Source organism: Artemia franciscana, chromosome 5 (genome assembly GCF_032884065.1).
Source record: "Artemia franciscana chromosome 5, ASM3288406v1, whole genome shotgun sequence".
Classification (NCBI taxonomy): Eukaryota; Metazoa; Arthropoda; class Branchiopoda; order Anostraca; family Artemiidae; genus Artemia; species Artemia franciscana.
Genome location: NC_088867.1, coordinates 19,568,069 through 19,592,719, shown reverse-complemented (window position 1 = coordinate 19,592,719; position 24,651 = coordinate 19,568,069). Strand labels below are relative to the sequence as shown.

At 33.2% G+C, this 24,651-nt stretch overlaps 1 protein-coding gene across 3 annotated transcripts in view; it reads left to right on the top strand.

Annotated features, from left to right (window-relative positions):
- The window catches only part of LOC136027066 (polypeptide N-acetylgalactosaminyltransferase 5-like), a 63,762-nt gene that overhangs the window by 33,598 nt on the left and 5,513 nt on the right, over positions 1-24,651 (top strand). For 2 of the 3 annotated variants that reach the window (XM_065703996.1, XM_065703998.1), the window contains exons 4-9: positions 63-270; positions 2,094-2,204; positions 5,673-5,850; positions 8,000-8,180; positions 12,211-12,350; positions 18,697-18,915. In XM_065703996.1, the coding sequence (XP_065560068.1) occupies positions 63-270; positions 2,094-2,204; positions 5,673-5,850; positions 8,000-8,180; positions 12,211-12,350; positions 18,697-18,915 (1,037 nt within the window). Of the gene's footprint in view, positions 1-62; positions 271-2,093; positions 2,205-5,672; positions 5,851-7,999; positions 8,181-10,261; positions 10,443-12,210; positions 12,351-18,696; positions 18,916-24,651 lie in introns of all 3 variants that reach the window. The other variant, XM_065703997.1, reaches the window with a different exon arrangement.

Here is a 24,651-nt window from a genome sequence, read left to right as displayed (position 1 = left end):
AAATCCTCGTTTTGAATAAAAACTACCGCACCTGTTCTGACAATCTTTTTTACATATTCTAGATTACCTGGGAAGCAAGCTTGAAGACTACGTTAAGGACTTGCCTGTCCCTGTTCATGTTCTCCGAACTGGAAAGAGATCAGGTTTGATTCGTGCTCGATTGCTTGGTGCCAAACACGTAAAGGGATCGGTGATAACATTCCTTGATGCCCATTGTGAATGTACAGAAGGATGGTTAGAACCTCTTCTGGCCAGAGTGGCTCAGAATCGGTGGGTTCTTTTTATTATTTTCCCCCTTTTAATTGTTCATTTGCTTATGTTAAGCCAACAATAATCGTATGTATGTATATGTGCATATATATACTATCTTTTAAACGAGCAATAATTATGTATAAACTTTTTTCTCATAAATGACAAAAATTACAAAGTAGAAACAATAGGGCAAATATTTTCAAGAGAGTGGAAATCAATTCTGTGAATATTTCGGCCCTATGTCCAAGGGCCGTTTTCAGCACAATACGAGAACGAGAGAGAAGACATTATGTATATATGAATAAACTTACATTAAAATATGAGAATTAAAACTAATGTGTTATTTCATAAAACTCTCTTTGGGAGTCTTATTTTTACCGGAATTTAAGAAATTAATGATTTTAAAATTATTAGTAAAAACTACATACATATTATTTTTTGTGCAAATATTTTTTTTTGTGATTTTTGGGATATACGGAAGATAGACAATATTTGAGGGCTTATCAGTAGCCTCACATTGGGAAGTATCTTCTTCGATTTTACAAGATTGTTTTTTTAGTCTACAGTTAATTATCTTATTGACAAAAGGAATGGGGTATCCATTATCAAAAAGAATATCTCTGATAAAGTTTATTTCTGTATTTATATACGAATCGGGGCAAATGTTCAGGGCACGATCAATGAGGGAAGTTACAACTGCTCTTTTTACTTGTGGGGGGCGTAGACTAAAAAGACATTCTTGTAAAATCGAAGAAGATACTTCACAATGTTCCTCTATGAACTTAGTCTGCTCCTAAAAGCATAAAAGTTTTTTTCTTTTTCTTTTTGAGAAATGGTATGGTATTCTAATTATCATATTCTGTGAAGAAACTAAACGCTAATTGCGGAAACGAAGCTGCTTGAATTGTCTCCTATTGCTGAATAATGCGCTACATACATGCCCTAAGGCTAGCTATTGGGTATTACTATTAAGCTCAATTTTTTGTTTTATTGTTTTCAACATCTGCTTGTAAAAATTGTTTTGAGCGACAGGCTGTTGAATCATATCTTGGCTAGAGAGTTTATTATGACCCAGGGTACCAAAGCAGAGGAATGTCAAATGGTTTCAAAGATTATATTGTAATTTAACTAGCTTTTTTCGTCTCAAATATAAAGACTGTGTCCCTATTTATCTAAAAATAGTAGAGTATTTTTTAGAAACGTAGTCAGGTCGTAATCATTCGTGATAAATTTCAGCTATCTTAAGGTGTATATTACATTCTAGTACTATATATTTTTATTGGAATAAGGGCACAAATGAGTCGTGCCAGCTATGTTTGCAATGCTGCTGTGATGGATACACTATGAAAAATTCTCATTATTTGAAAGAAAATGAAACCTCATATGCTCCAACCGGTTAAAAGATATATGTCCAAATGAGCCTTAAGTTCTTCTGGAGGAGTGGCCTCTGGAATCCTGCCCAGTTAATAAGGCTATAAATCTTCATTTACATTTTGAAAAAGAAGCGTTTTTTCATAATTTTACCATGATATACCGTGCCTGTAAAGAGGAACAATCTGGAGTATACTTGAAAGATATTATCTGCGCTTAGAGAGGGTTTGTTAAAAATTCTGATTATCAAACCGAATGCCCTTCCTCCCATTAAAAAAAAACTAGTAGCAAAAATAGGACTTTTTGTATTTTCGATTCGTATGGTCATGCATTTTCGCGTCTTTAAAAAATTCTTTTTAATGAGGGTTCGCGATGTCCCTCCTTATGTTTAGCCCCCTCTTTGAAGATATAGCACTGAAACTTGGCGTAATACTGCAGAATCACAAACTCTATATTACCTGTCATTTCAGGAAAACTGTCGTTTGCCCGATTATTGATGTTATTTCTGATGAGACATTTGAATACATAACTGCATCGGATTTGACCTGGGGTGGATTTAATTGGAAACTTAATTTTAGGTGGTAAGTATCTTGAGTATCTTAAATCCTTTTATTTTTTAGCGTGTCTTTCGTCCCTTTTATTTCAGCGAAGAAAAGAGTACTGATCGGTAGGACTATATTTAAACTTTGTTTTGTGGGGGGGGGGGGGGCAAAGAGGTCGCTGCTGAACAATATCGAGCAGCTCATAATAATACATTACTCTTTGCAATCAGGAACGTACATTGGGTAGGAGGCATTTTCTGTCTTCCAAAATATAATAATACCGAAAATATCCCCATAATTTCTTATTTTGTTTATATAATACGTTTGCGTCTCTCCTTTTTTATCCCCCTTCTTGGAATAAATTCCTCTGTGTGGTAGCTTACTCATGATGTGTGGAAATTTAATTTTTCGTAAAAGTTTAGAACCAGATATGTTCGCAACCTGGGGAGGAGACATCCAGTTTCATCCCCCGCCCCCAAAAAACACCAAACACATCTCGGCATTTAGTAATTTTCCCTACTGTTTTACACGGCCATTTTTAAATCAACTGTTTAGTTCTTTTGTATTTACTCCTCCCCCCATGAAATAAATTCTTCGTTAATACTTGATAGGAACCTTTCAAATTATTTGGGGCTTTAAATCTCTGCTTAGGGTCAAGGCGTATGGCTTTGTAGACAGGTATGTTTATTTCTTTTGTTACAATTTCTTTTGTTGGTATGTTTTTTGTAAATATTATTCAATATTTTTTATTTCTTTTGTTCTCTCTTTGAAGTTTAGCTACTACAGTGAAATGAATTACCGGGCATTAAGTTATTGTTCTACGATTATGTTATTGTAAGATAGTTGATGAAGGACCAAATTGGATCCAACATTTTGCCGAAAGGCTATCAGACTGCTTCATTTAATCAAAGGATAATTTATAAAATTCAACGGTGATATTTTGTGTTACCGTTCATATTTCTTGAATCGGTGCCAAGAAATAATTAATTTGCGTTTAAAGCATGTCTGATTTAAATGGGAATACCTATCTAATTAGAATTTTTTTTCGTGTGGTTTTTTTTTCCAAATTTGTGAATATTTCTTTTAATTTGTATATGAGCTAAAACTAATTGGATTTACTCGAGAGATATAAGCTATGAAATTGTCGCCATGAAGATTTCTCACCAAGTCCGTTGTTGTGTATTTAATTTTATTCAATGAACAAAAAAAGATTAACTGAAAGAAACCTTAAGGAATGAACTAAATTGAATATAACCTTCCAAGCTCAGTTGTATTTGATTGGTTGAAGGTTATTTTTGACGGGAGTCGAAATTCTCATCGGCTGCCGGATTTTGCACGGCTCTACGAGGAAAAGAATGTCTTCATATGTGGGAGAATATTTGCCTTCTTTTAATCATGTTTCTCTGATCGGCAAAATTGTAAATAAAATAAACATTCACTTCCTGTTTATGGACTGGTAAAAATGGTGAATAAGCACCCTTCGTTGGCTGGATAATAAATAATAATAATAGTTATTTTTAACCTACATCATATACAAAGATTACACCTGTGGAGTATAACAAAAAAAAGAAGAAAACATACTACATACATGAAAACATGAAAGAGCAGAGTAAATACAGAAAAAAACACTCAAGACACAGAAACACAAGAAAATGAAACTGTATAGGAAAAAAGGTGGATAAGACGGTTAAGGCTTCTGTGATTCTTGGTTTAAATCAAACATACCAGATGGGATTCACATAGCTACGTTGCTTGGTTGTTTTTGCCTTAAAATTAACATTTTTGTCGAACTTTGGTTTATGCATTTAGCTTCGTCATCCTATTTTTTGTTTCTTTTTTTTAGTATTGACAGAATCTGCAACAAGTTTCAACTTTGTTACCAAGCTACCTGATTTTTAGCTAATTGTTAATTCAAATGCTTGCTAAGCATCGCATGGAAAGATTTGGGGTGACATTGACGAAAGCAAACTGTCTCTTAGGTCAATTTATTTTATTTTTTCACCACAAGTTGTATTGACAAACAAATACAAAGTAGAGACAATAGGGAAAAATATTTTCAAGACAGTGGAAATCACTTCTGTTGATATTTCGGCCCTATGTCCAAGGGCCGTCTTCAGCACAATACAAGAATAAGAGAGAATATATATATATATATATATATATATATATATATATATATATATATATATATATATATATATATAATATATAAAATTGATATATATATATATATATATATATATATATATATATATATATATATATATATATATATATATATATATATATATATATATATATATATATATATATATATATATATATATATATATATATATATATATATATATATATATATATATATATATATATATATATATATATATATATATATATATATATATATATATATATATATATATATATATATATATATATATATATATATATATATAAATAGGCCTAGCATCCTTACTTCAACGAAGTTCAACCAGGACTGGCGAAAAGAATGAAATGAGAATATAAACTCATGCAATTTCTTAGAGCCAATCTTGCTTGTTTAGCAGCCTGTCTCAAAGGCCTTTTCGTAGTTGGTTCAGTGCTATTATAAATCGGTTTAGTAAAATATTTTGTTATATCATTTTTAATTAAGTTTGAGTATAAAGAATTTAGTGAGTATACCCCTAAGTCCCTATTCAAAGAAATATTATTATTTATTTTGAGATTAATTTCGATTGATTCTCGAAATCGAAATTATTTCGAGAATTTTTACTCAAACTTAATTAAAAATGATCTAACAAAATATATTACTAAACCGATTTATAATAGCACTGAACCAACTACGAAAAGGCCTTTGAGACAGGCTGCTAAACAAGCAAGATTGGCTCTAAGAAATTGCATCTAATCATTTTGTTCTATTTAGTCTGAATGAGTTTATATTCTCATTTCATTCTTTTCGCCAGTCTCGGTTGAACTTCGTTGAAGTAAGGATGCTAGGGCTATTTTTAAAAAAAAGTTTTAAAAAGTGTTTTTAATTATTTAGTTTTAATTCTCACAATTTGATGTAAGTTCATTTATATATATATATATATATATATATATATATATATATATATATATATATATATATATATATATATATATATATATATATATATATAGTTTCTCTCTTATTCTTGTATTGTGCTGAAGACGGCCCTTGGACATAGGGCCGAAATATCCACAGAACTGATTTCCACTGTCTTGAAAAGATATTTTCCCTATTGTCTCTACTCTGTATTTGTTTGTTATAAAAAGGCAGTGTGGTCTTCGTCGCTATTTAAGTTGTATTGAGCTAGTAATAGTAGCAACACGAACAGGAAATTAATTTTACTTCAAATTTGAACTATTGTAGCATCTCTAAGCTTAGTTATATTGTGTTATTTACAAATATTTCTTTCAAATCATATGATAATATAGTCAGAGTACATCGGTATGTAATTAATTTTGAAACTATCTTGTTTGCAGGTATCGAGTCCCACAGAGAGAAATGGATAGACGAGATGGGGATAGGACGGCACCATTGAGAACACCAACAATGGCGGGAGGCTTGTTTTCTATTGACAAAAAATATTTTGAAGAGCTTGGAACATACGATGAAGGAATGGATGTTTGGGGTGGTGAAAATCTTGAAATGTCGTTTCGGGTTGGTATTTTCTTTATTCACGGTTGTGTATATTCGGGAATTTATTTAGGGTTGCATTGGTTTCAGTCAAGTTGGTTTTATTCCCTGTATTTTTTTTTTACCGTGCCACTCCAAAAGTGTATTCTTGGGGGGGGATTCATTGGTAGGTTAAAAGACAGAACCATACGGGAAGAATTTGATCGAGGTACGACATTGTGATGTCACGTATTAAGCTAATGATAATTTAGTATTTGAAAAGACAACTATCTTGCAAAAATAGTAAAAAAAAGAAGAAAAAAATGTTGAAAAAAAACCTGAATTATAATAAAAGATTTTAAATTTTTTCGTTGTATTGGACCATGCCCATCCCCCATTTCCTACTTTAAGATCAGCTAAAAAAAAAAAAAATTGAAAATTTTTTGCTTGAATTTGTTACCTGCTTGTTTTTTAGAAAATGGAAAAGACTTCAGATGTAAAAATAGCTTTTGTTTTGTGTAAATTACTCGATTTATGATCAAATATTTGTCTTTTTAATATTAGCATGTGAAAGAAAAATGCGGATTTCATGAAATCTGATTTAACTGTAATTTTTTGAGTACTTAAAAGTTTGCTTTAAAAACTGCCATAAAGTATAGCTTGAAACTTTTTTGGAATGTGTTTCAAGAGCGAAGAACTTCTGGTTTATAAAAAGGAATTTTCTTCTGGTAATAAGAAAAAGGATTTATACAAGAAATCAACATCTATCGTTGCTATTGCAGAGAAGGTTCAATACCCCTTCTACACTGAAATTCCTCCTACTTTTTACTTTAATGTCTACTACTTGTCAACTATAAATACAAATTTATGTTTAACTAATAACTTAGTTTAATTGATAATCTCAGTGTATTGAGTTATTTAATTCCGGAAATATTTATTTGGTTTTTTACTGTTACTTATTTAGTGTTTAATTTTAAATTTAAAGACCTATGTAAAAAGCAGTTAATTTGTTAGACACACACAAACATCTAGCTTCAATGTTCTCTTACAGTCTAGGCCTTATCTAAGATTTTTGTTCGGGGGGCTTACAATACAAACCAAAAAGTTGTTTATATGCCTTTTAGTTACCTTTTTACGAGTTGGATCAAGCCCAGTAACCTTCTCCCCTAGATACGGCCTTGCTTAAAGTTCAAAAAATCACAGTCGTTATAGCTTTAAAAGATCCCGTGTCTCGATGTATTTATTGAGCTAATAACTTGTTCACACTTTCTTCTTTTTTCCTTATGGTAAACATCAAACGGAGTTAGATATCTTATACGTAGAAGATGTGACGAATTGGCTCTTAATTTTCTTCTTTTTTCAATTTTCACTTCTGCGCTAAAAACTGTCTATCTTTGATTTAAGAGGAAATGGGATAAGCAGAAGACTCGATCAGTCTATTGCCCCTGCATGTGCCACGCTCTTGATTACTATAAAAAGAATATTGATTTACTTGGTTAAACTGTTGATATCGCAATGGTTTATAGGGACATTCTGTAATGTGTAATACCCCCTAAATTACCAATCTATTTTATTGAAATCAGGTGAACATTAGACAGTAAACATGCTTATATCTATTACTTAATCCAATTAATGTTATCTAATTAATTTCATTCAGTTGCTTAATTCAAGTCAACAGGAATCATGGATGTAGTTTTTTTGTGCAATGTTGACATGTGCTCATAGCCGTCACTTGTGGTAGGCTTGGAAGACATCCATCTCAAGTTTGCTCCAAAGGGGACTGAGCGTTGACATAAAAAGTCGAAAAATCCGGTGCGTTCTATAAATATTTACGTTTATACTTGTTGGCCGACCGGAAATTTTCCCATGGGGAGGGAAAATAGCAGTATCCCGTTAAAATAAAATGAATTGGTTTACAGTATATCTGAGACAGATACACAGGGGCCCAGATCTTAAGAATGAAGTTATTAGTCTCTTCATTTTCCCGGGGATTGCCCTCTCGACTGTGCAGATGTTTTATCGCATATTGAATATTATATTTAACCTAAAATGGCCAGTCTCGGCCTCTTCAGAAAAATAAAAACTTTGCTCCGAAACTTGTACGGCTGATGTTTATAAAGAATTATGTCAATCATGCTTATCGAAAATTAATAATTGAATTACAAGCGCAGTGGTTTTAATTACATTATCTTAGGTTTGGCAATGTGGTGGCATACTCGAGATATCTCCTTGCTCCCACGTAGGCCACGTTTTCCGAGATAAATCCCCTTACAGTTTCCCGGGGGGTGTTGCTAAGGTTGTCAACAAAAATGCAGCCCGTGTTGCTGAAGTTTGGATGGATGAATGGAAGTATTTCTTCTATGAAATGAGTCCAGGTATTTTTTGTTTGAAGCCGTTGAAAAATTGATTTAGCTTTGGGTATTATTAAGCCTTACTAACATTTAATATTGCTGCTTTTGGTTTATAATAGAATTGTTTTTATTGTATAGTCGTATGATTGCTCTAACCATCTCAGAGTCAGTATTTTCCCCTTCTTTTCAAAGATATGTTTAGTTCTCGTGAAAGATATTTAAATTAACATTAGAATGAAGTTCCTTTGCAACTGCTTATTTTGGTATGGTATCTTCATATCCTTGATACCCTGAATTAAAATCAAATAGTTGTGGGCATCAAGTCACAGCTAATTGTAGAAAAAGCCAATTGAGTCAGAGGCAATTCTGGCATTAACCCCCCTTACTTGGATTGTATAAGAATGATGTTAGTTCAAATTATCAGTTTGTTTAATTGATCAATCTATTAATTTTCTTAATTTCTGTGAAATATCAGGATAATGTTGCAATAACAGATGTCCATTTGAAAAGTCAAACATATTTTCTTCAAAAGTCAGTGTTGTCAACACTTGTACTTTCCCTGTTGGAATTGGTTCTCTCTAAATTCTTGCCTGTTCCAGTTTAATCCATAGTCAGTAGTTCTAACTCATTAATTTCTAGCACTGTTTATGTCTTCTGTTGACAAATCCAAATAAATTAGAAATTTTATTTATATAAATAATTTTTTATTATTTTTTTAAATATATTTTTTTTTCTATAGATTCGTTATAGATTCGCGTTTCTTAACTATAGTCTTCTTAAAACTTTTAGAAAGCCTAATTTGCTTCAGACTTGATTGAGAAGCGTTGAAAGAATCAACGAAAAGAAAGTGTCAAGCTTGATTTAAGACTTTGTAACTCGTAATCTGGTGTTTGTAAAAGATCTCTTTAGCGTAAGCTTGAAGTAGCTTTTTCAATATGGTTTACATGCTTCATTTTTATCAATTTATTTGCACATTATTTTTACACCTTTGATTTTTATTCTTTATTTCTAAAAAGAGGAAAATAGGCCCGCATTTTTATAACTAGGCTAGGTAATGCTAAAAAGACAATATATTCCACCTAATATTAAATTTATATAATAAATTATAAAATTAAATTTATATAATAAAATTATAATAAATAATAAATTACACCTTAAATAAATTTAACAACCTAATAGGTTCTTTTGTGAGAAACAGGGAATCTAGCACCAAGTTTATCGATTTTTATTTTCGCTTTCATTCTAAATGAAGTATTTGCCCTCAAGAATTAAAGAATAATTTCTTTTTAAATATTTATTTTTTTATTCGTTGTTGTTAAAGTATGATTTAATGGAGGTGTATCACACATGGTGGGCATAACTTGGTGAAAACAAAGAATCTCTGAGTGAAAAAAGAAAATAAATCTATCAGACAGGGGCAGATCTAGAGAAAAATCTTGGGGGAGGCCCAATGTGACAAGGGCGCCAATGAGTAAAATCTTGGGGGGGGGGGGCAATGTGGCAAAGTTAAATGGTACCCCAAATTGACAAATGTATTCTAAAAAAAGAAAAAAAAACAGGTTGAGGGTGCAAAAAAAATCTGGTGGGAGGGTCAACCTTGCCCCGCACCAAACCCCACCCCCTGGATTCGCCTGTGCTTTTTTTTTACAAAATTAATGAGAATAATAAGTGCTCTGATGGTGGAAAAATTATATGGAATGCAACTTATAATGCTTCAAAATGCCTGTGATAGGTCCGATTGGAAATTCTGCAAATTCGCTTTTGAAGGCTTTCCGTTCTCCCTAGATAGTGTCTGATCCCCCTCTCGAATAAATTTTAATCATGTGCAACTATAATTGCAACTTTAACTGGATTAGGTATTGGAAAAATTCCATTTATTAGTTCAAAAGTATTGTAATTATGAAAATTGAAAGTATAAAAATATATAATAACGTGTAAATGTTATAAATACATAAAAATGTTTCAGCCGATATATCACTTGCAGTGCTTCTGATTTCTTTTAATTTCAACAATACTGATTTTGAGAGAGGTTTGTAATTAGCTTCTTTTTATTGTCTGGCTTGCTTTTCCACTAACCCTTTTTTCGCTATCTTTTTTATATTCAGGTTTGGATGTGTGGCGGGACGCTTGAAATATCCACATGCAGTCATGTAGGTCACGTATTCCGGAAATCAACGCCTTATTCTTTTCCTGGTGGAACTTCCCGGGTTGTGAACCATAATAATGGCCGTTTAGCCGAAGTTTGGATGGATGGGTGGAAAGAATTTTACTACAGTATCAACCCAGGTTTTTAATCAGTCATCTAAGCATGAGCATGAAATCAAACTCTTTCTTTAAGCTGTGGAAATGCTTTAAAATTTTCTCTTTTTTTTAGCTTTTTGAGGGTCTGAATTTTAAAATACCTGAAAATTTGACAATAATTCAAAAATTGGGGGAAGTGGAGAAGAGCAATTTTTCGTAAATTTAGACAAGTCTTAGGGTACGTTCCAGAAGCAATTTATCATTAATTATGGTTAATTACTTGTTACTGTTTCCATACTTCTAGGGCTATGATGGGAGGAAGGTTGGGGTGACTAGGACACGTTCTGCAGATGAAGGATGAAAGATAACCAAAAATTGTCCTTGTAGGCCAACCATCTAGGGTCAAAGGAAAAGCAGCTGATCCCGAAAGGGACGGGAGGGGTTCTTAAGGAAGGATTTAAGGGAAATTTAAACATCTTGGGAGGGTGTAAAGAGGGAGACTTTGAATAGATTGTGATGGAGGAGTGTCCGTAGTTGTATTAGTATCAGGCGGCTTGGTGCCGCAGTGACTTTTTAGTAGTAGTAGTAGTGCTTTCATACTGACATAACTCCTTGGTGCAAATTAAATTTTTTACTTGCTCATAACGATCAAAGAGGGTATGATCATAGGGTATCTTTCTGTGCTTAAAGAATTGACCAAATTTGTTTATTATGCAGTATTTGAAAAGCAAATCATAATTAATGATTTTTGTCATGAAGAACGTGCCTTTTGTGAATGCAATTTCAGGGATAAATCCACAGTGCAAAGTGTCAAGACACGGACTTCTCACGGACTTGGAAAACGTTTGGTTGTTGGTGAATTTAACGTTTGGTTGTCCGTGAATATTTGTTTTCATAATTGGTTTTATGACCTATATTAGACCCTAGATCGGAGTTTTCTACCTCCTAACTTCACTCTTTTTCTAAGTGTATATATATATATATATATATATATATATATATATATATATATATATATATATATATATATATATATATTTATATATATACATATATATATATATATATATATATATATAATGTAGTTTTCATAGTAGCTCATGTGGTGTATCATAGAACCGTTTCCTGCAATCATATGGGTACATTTGTGGGAGTCTAGGCTTTCGGAGAACCCAAATGAGCACTGGTCTAAGGGATGTGGGCATCAAAATTTATTTGACAAAGTAGTAGCCTGTAGCGCTTTTAGATTTACATTGACTAAAACGCATTTTTAACAGAATATATGATTCAAAAATTTTCAAATTAATTCAGAGCAAGTCTTTTGTTGAATTTTGTATTTAAGGAGAGAAAAAAGAACAATTCGAGTTGTTGGTAAACATATGTTATTAAATATTAATATGTTCGTATGCTCTTAGTACTTTTTTTTTAACTCAAGGACTATCCAATAATGGGTTCTTAATGTTTGAATGCGTTAGTTTACTATTTATGCATTAGATTGTAATTAGTCTAAACCCAATGATTAGTCTGTTGTTAGATGGTCATTTACAAGAACTTCACTTAATGTAAAGCAAAACAGAAAATTGGAAGTTGTAAAAATCTCTTCATATTTATTTTTTTCAACAAAAATTGGACCAAATAGTTTCTATTTGGCATTTTTGAAAACACATTCAGTTCTTCCATTACAAAATTCATTGCTCAGTATCACGCCTTCTTAAACTAGTTACGTAATAACAGCCTTGATCTCACTCAGTCTGTCAGCCCTATCAAGAATTTTATTGAAATACGCGAATAACCTTCTATTTTTTTTTCGCAGCTGCGCGTAGTGTAGACCTTGGCGATGTATCAGATAGAGTTAAGTTAAGAAAGGACCTTAAGTGTCGCTCTTTCCGCTGGTTCCTCGAGACTGTATATCCGGAATCACCCATGCCATTGGATTATTATTATTTAGGAGAGGTGAGTTCCTTTAACTTACTTTCATTCTTATTTTACTTATTTAGCTCTTATTGTAGTTCTTAGATTATTTATTGTTTGGCAAAGGGGAGTTAGTTTATCTTATTTTAGTTTTTTTACCTGATTACAACTTAAAAATCTTTTTTATCCATTAAAGCTGATTCCCCTCCTTCCTGCCCCTTCAAAACATTCTCTAATGTAGGAGCAAGCAATTACTTTTGTTACACTTTGAAAATCTTCTAGCTTTAAAATTGACTTTGAGCAATGTCTTGTCAAAATAACTTGTCAACCAATACGGCTGGAATCATTTTTTTCATATTCTGGATAGTAAAGAATCACCTATCAATACAAATCAATTTCATTAAATGTCATTGTGTGACAAAATTGTAAGATCCCAGTTAACTATAATAATTAAATGCAATGTTCGTGTTAAAATTGTAAGATCCCTGTTACCCATGATATTAGCTCTCTTTGATTCCATGGTTTCTCCATTGAATTAACTTATTTCATTTCTACACTTACTCTATTAGTGTAGGTTTTGTTAAAAATAAATGTTAACATTTTGAAAACATAAAAAGACCGGCTGAGATTTATTAATATAGTTATCTGTAGTACAATATATCTCGAGAAATTTTAAATGCTATAATTGTGATAATAATCATACAAATATTTAAATATTTGATAATTTTCGGGATCCCACTGAAATTGCTCTGCTACCCCCTACTTCCCGATCTCAACTAAGCATAATTTGCGCACGTATTTCTAAAATATATCTAAAGGGCCATTGTTTTAAAATTGACTTTTTGGATGATTTGGAGCTGCTACTCTTAATAAAGTATGGCTAGCATACGACTAAAGCTGTAATTATAGTCCAATAACTATAACCAGTGATGTCGAAAAACCCTTAAATATCAACTTAGATGGAGACCAAACATATTGTTTGAAGTTGTATTTTCGGATAGTCGTCTGATCATTTAAGACTTCCCTAATGATATCTGAACAATTACGAATCAAAAGAGGTGCATTATGTCTATCCACATAAATTCATGGTCTTTAGCCCCCTAGCCCTGTCACCCCAATCAAATTCATGAGTATAGTTGGGCTGTTCCTTTTTTTATATAATCCTTCAGGCATAATTTTGAGAGCTGTCTTAAACCATCAGGTAAGTGTCCTTAACTAATAGACGCTAAGCATATGTTCCAGTATGGGATTCCATCATGTGTGAATCGAAGATTAGAAGATTTGTTTATAGGAGTAATTGCTGTGCCTAAAGAAGGGTCTTGGGCAAGCCAAGAATTAATGCCCACCACTTCAATGGCAAAGCCAAAAGTCTTGTTTCCTGTTTTTTTTTGGGATCTGGACAATCGCGAGTCAAAAGATGTGCAACACATCAAGTTGTATTTGTCGTGTATTTTCGAAGGCAAGTTAAATCTGTTGCAAGGCAGGCAAACTTAAGATTGATTATCTCCATTGGTGGAGTGTAAGATCCATAAAAAAAGGTGAAGAGTTAAAGCCAGCCTATCCATGAGGCAGAGAAATAAAGAATTGGTAAACTCTACGTTTCTGTGACCAGAGTTTCAGGCTCAGGCTCCACAGCGATTACAGAGCCTAAAACTCTATAGAAACTCCTCTTTTCTACTCTAGGATAGATGATAAACCTGTACACCATGAAATTGGTTATATAATGAATAAGAGAGCAAGAAACCCGGTATATGAATGGGAGCCAGTTTACGCTGGACTTACAATTCAAGGAAACCGAAGTCCAGCAAACCTAGCCATAAATCCTCCTTACAGCCCTACCTGTGTCACCCTTGACGTAGCTAAGGATGAACATCATACATAACTCCTGCAGTTGCAGTGTTCAGGTATTGCACAAGATTGTTTGATTGTTGCCAAGAATGACAACGCAAAAATTGACCCGTCAGATAAGATCCATCATACTTCCAGAATCCCGAAGTGGTTGAAGATCTGTTTTGACGAGGCTATTGCACATTTTAACCTGGCCGCAGAGTTTTTCTACACTGAAAAGGGAAGTGCTGTTAGTAGTAGCTGACATGTCATGGTCTCTTTAGGGCAACTCATTACGTGGCCTAGGCAGTTGAGCGGTTATTAAGGCCCCCCAAGTGTTAAGTATTGACTTATTCCCCCCTCCTTTGTGTGGCGATTTTCAGGGATTATTTTGGGAAATCATCCTAAATGATCAAATGAGTGCCTTAAACCGAATACGATGCGCCCAAAATTCTACGTTTGGTATTTGATCATTTGTCATGTTTGATCATGAATCCAGGTCCTTGGCCCCTGTCCTCACCCTCCTCCAACTTCAAAAGCATACATATGTTTCACCTCTTTCGTCTCATGATCGTTCATGGATCATTCGAGGGATGGTACTAAGTGACCAAACAAGCATCTATATATGCATATATACACTATGTATATATATATATATATATATATATATATATATATATATATATATATATATATATATATATTTAAATATATATATATATATATATATATATATATATATATATATATATATATATATATATATATATATATATATATATATTTAAATATATATATATATATATATATTTAATATATATGTATATATACATATATATATATATATATATATATATATATATATATATATAATATATATATATATATATATATATATTATATACATATATATATATATATAATATATATATATATATATATATATATATATATATATATATATATATATATATATATATATATATATATATATATATATAATATATATATATATATATATATATATATATATATATATATATATATATATATATATATATATATATATATATATATATATATATATATATATATATATATATATATATATATATATATATATATATATATATATATATATATATATATTATATTCCAGTGTATCGTCGTTATTACCAGCATTGCGATACCCAGAATTCTAATAAGAGCCTCAAGAAGGTATTCGTGGAGTTTTTTTCTGCAGCTTCATATTGTACTGTGGTTGGAGGATAATACTTATTCATATCCTTTAAGATAAGATAAAGAGGTTTGTTTTAAACAATAGCTATCACAAGCACCGATGGGCCCAATTCATGTTTTGATGGCAAAAACATAAATTGATCAATACACTTAATACAGTGCTAAATTAAATTGAAAGTGTTAAGTATTGACTTATTCCCCCCTCCTTTGTGTCGCGATTTTTCAGGGATGACTTTGGGAAATCATCCTAAATGATCAAATGAGTGCCTTAAACCAAATACGATGCGCCCAAAATTCTACGTTTGGTATTTGATCATTTGTCATGTTTGATCATGAATCCAGGTCCTTGGCCCCTGTCCTCACCCTCCTCCAACTTAAAAAGCATACATATGTTTCACTTCTTTCGTCTCATGATCGTTCATGGATCATTCGAGGGACGGTACTAAGTGACCAAACAAGCATCTATATATTCATATATACATTATGTATATATGCATATATATATATATATATATATATATATATATATATATATATATATATATTATATATACCAGTGTATCGTCGTTATTACCAGCATTGTGATACCCAGAATTCTAATAAGAGCCTCAAGAAGGTATTCGTGGAGTTTTTTTCTGCAGCTTCATATTGTACTGTGGTTGAAGGATAATACTTATTCACATCCTTTAAGATAAGATAAAGAGGTTTGTTTTAAACAGTAGTTATCACAAGCACCGATGGGCCCAATTCATGTTTTGATGGCAAAAACATAAATTGATCAATATACTTAATACGGTGCTAAATTAAATTGAAAGTCTCTCCACTTTTTTCTTTCATTTCGAACGTTCAATAGATACATGAATAGATAAAAAAAACTATTTGGCTTAATAAAGGCCGTACAAGAGAATGACTGATGTTAATCAGCTTAGAATTAGTCACAATTGGACACCAATGGCAAGTCAAACAAAATATGTAAATAGTACTTTAAGGAAAGAATAGGGTATGTCCAGTCACAAATATGCTGCAAGTGCAAATGCCAAACACGGTTCTGCAGTTCCTAATTGTCGCATTTTCAAATACAAACATTGTATGTAAACATTATACTTATTATTTGCAATATTGAACACCCAATATATGTTTCTCTTCTTTAAAATTGTTCATTATACTTTATATTTGTATGTCTTGTTTATTAAATCTAAAAACAAAAAATAGCGACGGGAACTGGCAACTCAGTTGCAAATAATTTGCTTTCCGAAAGGCATTGCTTTTTTATTGCACTTGGTATCTACCAAGTGACATATAGCGATCGCAAATTCTGTCGGTCTGTCTGTCCTGGTTTTGCTACTTTAGGCACTTCCAGGTAAGCTAGGACGCTGAAATTTGGAAGGCGTATCAGTAACCAAATCAAATTAAATTAGAAATTGTTGTTTCCCCCATTCAACCATCTGGGGGGGGGAGTGGGGGGGGGACGGTTGAATCGGAAAAATGAGAAAAAATGAGGCATTTTTAACTTACGAACGGGTGATCAGATCTTAATGAAATTTGATGTTTGGAAGGATATCGTGTCTCAGAGCTCTTATTTTAAATCCCGACCGGATCTGGTGACATTGGGGGGGGGGGAACCTAAAATCTTGGAAAACGCTTAGAGTGGAGGGGTCAGGATGAAACTTGGTTGGAAAAATAGTAGTCCTAGATACGTGATTGACATAATCGGAACGAATCTACTCTATTTGGGGGAGTTGGGGGGAAGGGAGGAGGATTAATTCTGAAAAATTAGAAAAAATGACATAGTTTTAACTTACGAAGGAGTGATCGGATCTTAATGAAACTTCATATTTAGAAGGACCTCGTAACTGAGATCTCTTATTCTAAGTTCCGATCGGATCCAGCGTTATTGGGGGGGGGGGGAAGTCTTGGAAAATGCTTAAAGTGGAGAGATCAGGATGAAACTGGGTGGGAAGAATAAAAACAAGTCCAAGATACTTGACTGACATAACCGGACTGGATCCGCTCTCTTTGGTGGAGTTGGGAATTACTCGGAAAAATTAAAAAATGAGGTATTTGTAACTTACGAATGGGTGGTCAGATCAAGATCGGATCTTGTGCTTTAGAGTTCTTATTTTAAATTTTGACCAGATCCTTTGACATTGGGGGGAGTTGGAAGGAGGAACCGGAATTCTTGGAAAAGGAAGTATCTTTATCTTACGAATAGGTGACCATACCTTAGTGAAACTTGATATAAAGAAGGATCTTATGTCTCAGTTGCTCCATTTTTGGCTCGAATCGGATCAGGGGATATAGGAGGTTGGAGGGGGGAAACAGAAATCTTGGAAAACGCTTAGATTGGAGAGATTGGAATGAAACTTGATGGGAAGAATAAGCACAAGTTCTAGATATGTTATTGACATAATTGGAACGGATCCGTTCTCTTTGGAGGAGCTTGGGGGTGTTAATTTTGAAAAATTAGAAAAATTGAGGCATTTTTAACTTAAGAACGGGTGACCGGATCTGAAATTTAATATTTAGAAGGAACTCATGTCTCAGAGTTCTTATGTCAAATCTCGACCAGATCTGTTGACATTGGGGGGAGTTGGAGGGGGAAATCGGAAATCTGGGAAGGACGATGAAAATTGGTAGGCGTGTCAAATACCTGCACAAATTCACTTGATTAAGTCGTTTTCCCCAATTCGACCATCTGGGGGACTGAAGGAACGGGAAAATTAGAAAAAATGAGTTATTTATAACTTAAGAGTGGGTGATCAGATCCTAATGAATTTTGATATTTAGAAGGACATCGTGACTCGAGCTCTTTTTTTAAATCCCGACCAACGTTGAGCCTCTGATTAAAAAAAACATCATCTATTGATTCTTAGAATTTTGCTAGAGCTCATACCGTATGAGTTCTTGGCTCTTCCGGCCTCGTCACAAGTGCCATATGGGCTCTTAGCTCTTGTTTTATTGTATTATCCTTTGGCAATAAAGGACTGTAAATGTTCAATTTTTTAAGATTTCTGAAGATATCCTTAATATGTCTCGAAAAAATGTACTAAAATAGTACAACTACAGAAAGTAGTTGCACTGTCATTGGCAAATGATTTTTCTTAGAGATGAAATAGATGGCGTTGCAGAGTTTGAAAAATCAAGTTTTTTCTCATCTAAATGACTAAGGTTGTACTAGTATAGTGGCTAGATTCTCACAGTTAGGCGTCTTATATACTGGACAATACAGGTAACTTAGATAAAAATGTTGAAAAACAAGAGGAAATGGAAAGAGGGATAATTTAAAATTGTGAAAAACACTATATTCGATAATATATCCTAGATCCGAAATGCTGATGCAGGCACCTGTTTGGATACAATGGGAAGAAAAAGTAATGAAAATGTGGGCGTGTCCTATTGTCATGGTCTTGGTGGGAATCAGGTATTCGCCTACACTAAGCGACAGCAGATAATGTCCGATGATAACTGCTTAGATGCTTCAGGTAATGATCGCACTGTGAAGCTGGTTCGATGTCATGGGCTCGGAGGAAATCAAGCATGGGTGAGTTTATTCTCAGTTTAAAAATGGAAAAATATCTACTGTTATGGTTTCCTATGGTCAGCTAAACTGGGATTGGTAACCTTGTTCAGCTTTGAATCTATTAATGGTTACCTCCAACTTGGCTCAGGACAATTATAAAGTTTTTTGCCATCCTTTGTATTATTTTAAAATGTTGTCTCTGTAACATTTTTCTTGTATCGGTTACTCAAAACTAGTCGCATATTAAGTGGAAATCTTATAAAAACAAAGGAATAGAATGCGTTAAAAGAAAACAAGACAGGAAAGAAGCAGTAACCTATTTTAGACTTTATGCACTAGTGAATACACAGGGATAGTCCCCCCCCTTTCTTGGGTTTAGTTTTATTTTGCGCTAGTTTGCCCATCGTGCATTGATAGTGATGCCATTGTGAGAAAGGAAATTCAAGGTCAATAAGTTTTATTTTTTTACATTTATTTATTTGAGTACTTAGGAATATACATTTTTTTTGAATGGTGTGTATGCGAATAAATTGATAAATTGAATAATAAAAAAATAATATTATATAATAATAATATAATATATATTATATTATAAATATAGTTTAATAAAAATATTATATTGTATTATAAGTGTATATATATATATATATATATATATATATATATATATATATATATATATATATATATATATATATATATATATATATATGTATATATATATATATATGTATATATATATATATATATATATATATATATATATATATTATAAGTAATATAATATTCATTTATATATACTATAAATATTATAAAAATTATATTATAAAAATAATATAAAATAATAAAAATGTAGAATAATAAATAAATAAATTGAAGGTTTTCCCATTCGTGAAGTGAACACCCACAGCTGTCCAAGCACAGGTTCTCAAAACATATTCCACACACTTGAAGCGTGTTTATTCAAATATAAGTAGAGGCAAAATAAAGTTCTTGATTAAGCATTAATTAGTATTGCTTATTCTCTTTTTAAAATTCAAAATTCTTCAATTTTCTGTGAAGATAGAATATTTGCTAACTTTAAGAATCCTAAAAGTTTAAACTTTTCCAGGTTATTTTAATCCCTGCTAGGTCTGTTTTATATATTCTTCAGAATGTGTGAAAAAAAAAGGGTGCTTGGTGATTAATAGAAAAGAAAGGGAATCGAAAGAAAATTGTATTAAACGTTCTAAAATTTAAAAGTTAAGTTTTCGATTTCTATTGGTTGGATAGGGCAAGTATAGAGCAGTCCATATTTCTAACCTATGAAAAATATAAAATACCACTCGATACCTTTTTTCAAACTGTTTCCGATTATAATAATCGCTTTTGTCGCAAATTCTATTTTAAGCCCCTTTTGGAACCTTGAAAATGATAGTTCTTAAAGGGCCATGATAATTTTTATGGCACTTGGTATTAACCAAGTGACATATAGCAGTCGCCAATTCTGTCGGTCTGTCTGTCGGTCTGTCTGTCGGTCTGTCGGTCTGTCGGTCTGTCTGTCGGTCCCGGTTTTGCTACTTTAGGCACTTCCAGGTAAGCTAGGACGATGAAATTTGGCAAGCGTATCAGGGACCGGACCAGATTAAATTAGAAATAGTCGTTTTCCCGATTTGACCATCTGGGGGGGAGTGGGGGCCCGGTTAATTCGCAAAAAATAGAAAAAATGAAGTATTTTTAACTTATCAGCGGGTATTTGGATCTTAATGAAATTTGATGTTTGGAATGATATTGTGTCTTAGAGCTCTTATTTTTAATCCCGACCGGATCTGATGACATTGGGGGGAGTTGGAGGGGGAAAACCTAAAGTCCCGGTTTTGCTACTTTAGGCACTTCCAGGTAAGCTAGGACGATGAAATTTGGCAAGCGTATCAGGGACCGGACCAGATTAAATTAGAAATAGTCGTTTTCCCGATTTGACCATCTGGGGGGGGGGGGGAGAAGGGGCCGGTTAATTCGGAAAAATAGAAAAAATGAAGTATTTTTAACTTATGAGCGGGTGATTGGATCTTAATGAAATTTGATGTTTGGAATGATATTGTGTCTCAGAGCTCTTATTTTAAATCTCGACTGGGTCTGATGACATTGGGGGGAGTTGGAGGGGGGAAACCTAAAATCTTGGAAAACACTTAGAGTAGAGGGATCGGGATGAAACTTGATGGGAAAAATAAGCGCAAGTCCCAGATACATGATTGACATAATCGGAACTTATTTGCTCTCTTTGGGGTAGTTGGGAGGGGGGGAGTAAGTCTTAAAAATTAGAAAAATGAGGTATTTTCAACTTACGAACGGGTGATCGGATCTCAATGAAATTTGATGTTTAGAAGGATATCGTGTCTTAGAGCTCTTATTTTAAATCCCGACCGGATCTGGTGATGGGGGCGGGGAGTTGGGAGGGGGAAACCTAAAACTTGGAAAACACTTAGAGTGGAGGGATCGGGATGAAACATGGTGGGAAAAATAAACACAAGTCCTAGATAGATGATTGACATAAACGGAACGGATCCGCTCTCTTTTGGGTAGTTGGGGGGGGGGGGGGGTTAATTCTGAAAAATTGACCTAAAATGATGGGAAACCCTTAGATTGGAAGGATTGGGATGAAACTTGGTTGGAAAAATAAGCAAAAGTCTTGCATACGTAATTTACATAATTGGAACGGATCCGCTCAATTGCGGGGGGGGGGGTAATTCTGAAAAATAAGAAAAATAACGTATTTTTAACTTACGAAGGAGTGATCGGATCTTCATGAAACTTCATATTTAGAAGGACCTCGTAACTCTGAGGTCTTATTTTAAATCTCAACCGGATCAAACGTAATTGGGGGGGGGGGCAGTTGGGGGGACCGGAAATCTTAGAAAATACTTAAAGCGGTGAGATCAGGATGAAACTGGATGGGAAGAATAGAAACCTGTCTAAGATACGTGACTGACATAACTGGACCGGATCTGCTCTCTTTGGTGGAATTGGGAGGGGGGAGGTAATTTTGAAAATTGAGGTATTTGTAACTTACGAAAGGGTGACCAGATCTTAATGAAATTTGATATTTAGAAGGATCTTGTGCTATAAAGTTTAACTCTAGGTTCTGACCTTCTCACAAGTGCCAAATGAGCTCTTGGCTCTTGGCTCTTCCGACCTCGTCCAAATGAGCTCTTGGCTCTTCCGACCTCGTACCATATGAGCTCTCGGCTCTTCCGACCTCGTCACAAGTGCCATATGAGCTCTTAGCTCTTGTTTCTATAGTTTTTGTATAAAAAGGTCTAAAACATTGATTTCAAACTTACTATTTGATTATAAATCCATTTTTTTATTATATAATATCCACAAGCAATGATTTGTCACGATTAAGTTGGATATAAAATAATTCAAAAGAATTCCGCCATGTTTTCTTCTTATTCTGTTCGGCTGCTTAAAAACTGCCTATGCGACTAAATGTCGAAAAATATCAAAACTGACCGAAGACTGGCAGATGGAAAAATTGAGAAATTTTCCGATTTTTTTTATCCAACTGACAAATCAATGCTTGTGAATTATATAACCTTAACAAAATGGATTTATAATAAAATTGTAAATTTGAAACCAATACTTTAAACCTTTTCTTTGTACCCAAAAATACAGAAAACAAATAATTATTTTCAAGGGTACAAACAAGACTTAAAATTGAATTTGCAACAAAAGCGATTATCATATTCGGAAAGAGCATAAAAGAAGGCATCGAATAGTAAGTTCACTTCATCTATATGTTAGAAATTTGGACTACTCCATGTTTTCCATCATAGGAACCTCTCTCATTGGTTAAAATAATGATCGTAAATTTAATTTCAAATATTTAACAAATCAGGTTATGATTATTAGCTTGCCTGTTAGGTATTGTTGCGCAAAAAGTGTTCGAAAGATAGAAGGCTCTGGGGCAGGGGGGATTCCGTATCTAAAACCTTTGCGAGAATGTACTCAAAAGCCTCTTAAAGTTTCTCGGCCATCGAAAGAACAGTGTAATAATGCATGAGACAGTAAGTAATACATAAGTACAGACAACACGTTACTTAGTTTTATTAGTTTTTAGTCATTTTATTAGTCATTATTCGTTTCATTAGTCCCATTATTAGTCATTAGTCAGTTTTTAGTCATTTTATTATTTTATTAGTTTTATTAGTTATTTTTATTTACAGATATTTATACGAATCTGTCAACCGACCCTATTCTCCGCCTTCTAGCTCTTTATGGCTGTTTGTTATTGTATTTACACGCATCTGTTAGGAAACAAAAGGGAGTCAAAAATTCATAACTGTTTTTTTCCAAATCAGCTCTTAAAGTCATTGGTTTTGGGAGCTTATTCCTAATTTATAGTCGACAAATCTGTAAAAAAAACATTCGGAGACCAAACCTTTCTGATTTTTCTGGGGGGGAATCCTCAATGTAGGAGAAAACTCAGTATAATTGTTGGTATGCCCTAATTGCACAAGACCTTAGAGTGTCTAAAAGACTACAAAACATTATATTAAGCAATTTTTGTCTGTATTTTTGTTATAGACAGAAAACACCCTACGCCGCTATTATAGAATGTATGGACTTATAATGTATAGAATGTATGGAGTACAAATGATTAGTACTTTATTATTCCCTGTGCTGTTATTGATTATTGCAACCATCTCGTATTTATCGTTGTAATTTGACTAACATTTGTAGTCTATTCAATGTTAAGATGTTTCTGTATTGCTTACATATATTTTTTATAACACAGAAAAATAAAGTCTGACGGAGATTGATATAACTTAGCCTTCTTTTTCTTTGGCTCTCTCTCTCTCTCCCTCCCTTTCTCACACTCAAACTCTGTCTCTCTACCCCTTTCCCCTCCATCAGTGTCTTGATCTCTCTTTTTCTGCCACTCTCTTTTCCTTTTCGAAAAAGAATTTTCTTCTACTACAACACGAGTAACACTATTTTTGTATTATAATGTAGTGTAATAGCCGGAGTTATATCGTAATCTTCTATTTATAAACAGGGCTTCCACTTTTCGGTTTCAATTTTCCCTTTTTTTATATCAATTTTCTCTAAAATTCCTTGTCTTTAGATCTGATTTCTCCCTATTTTTCTCCCTAGAAAAAAAGGGATATTTTGTCTTAGATTTCCATACAATCTACACGAAAAACGTAACATAGAATCAAAATGTTATTTTTTACTTCAGATAATGATATCCATAAAATGTTTTACACTATCGAGAACACATAAAAAAGTTAAAGTAAGTGTCATCTCCAGCACTTCATCGCACGTAGCATTTGCTTCTGTCTTGAAGCCAGCAGCAGCTTTCGGTATGCTGACAGTTGATGAAGTTTTATCTTCATTTTTCAACCAGTAACTGACTCGAATTCATGAGATTAGTGTGACGTTCTCGTAACTATTTCGAATGTCTGTTTTGATTTTTGGAGACTAAACAAACTCTCAGCTGATGCAGTACTGAAGGGTAACGAAAAGATCAGTGATATGCACTTCCGCAATTCTGGGTACTTGATTTCACCACTGCGAGTCTTCAGACTAAGTATCTTCATCCAGTACTGCTCAACTGACAGGTCTTCAAATTGAGTATCTCCCAAATGAAGCTCAGTGATATCGGTCATTGCCTGAGACCTCCATTCTACGTCCGTTCTTTGGACGCAACACTTTTCTGTTAGAACAGGAAATCTCGCGAATAGTGGCCTTAGAGATTTTGGCTTCAAATTTCTT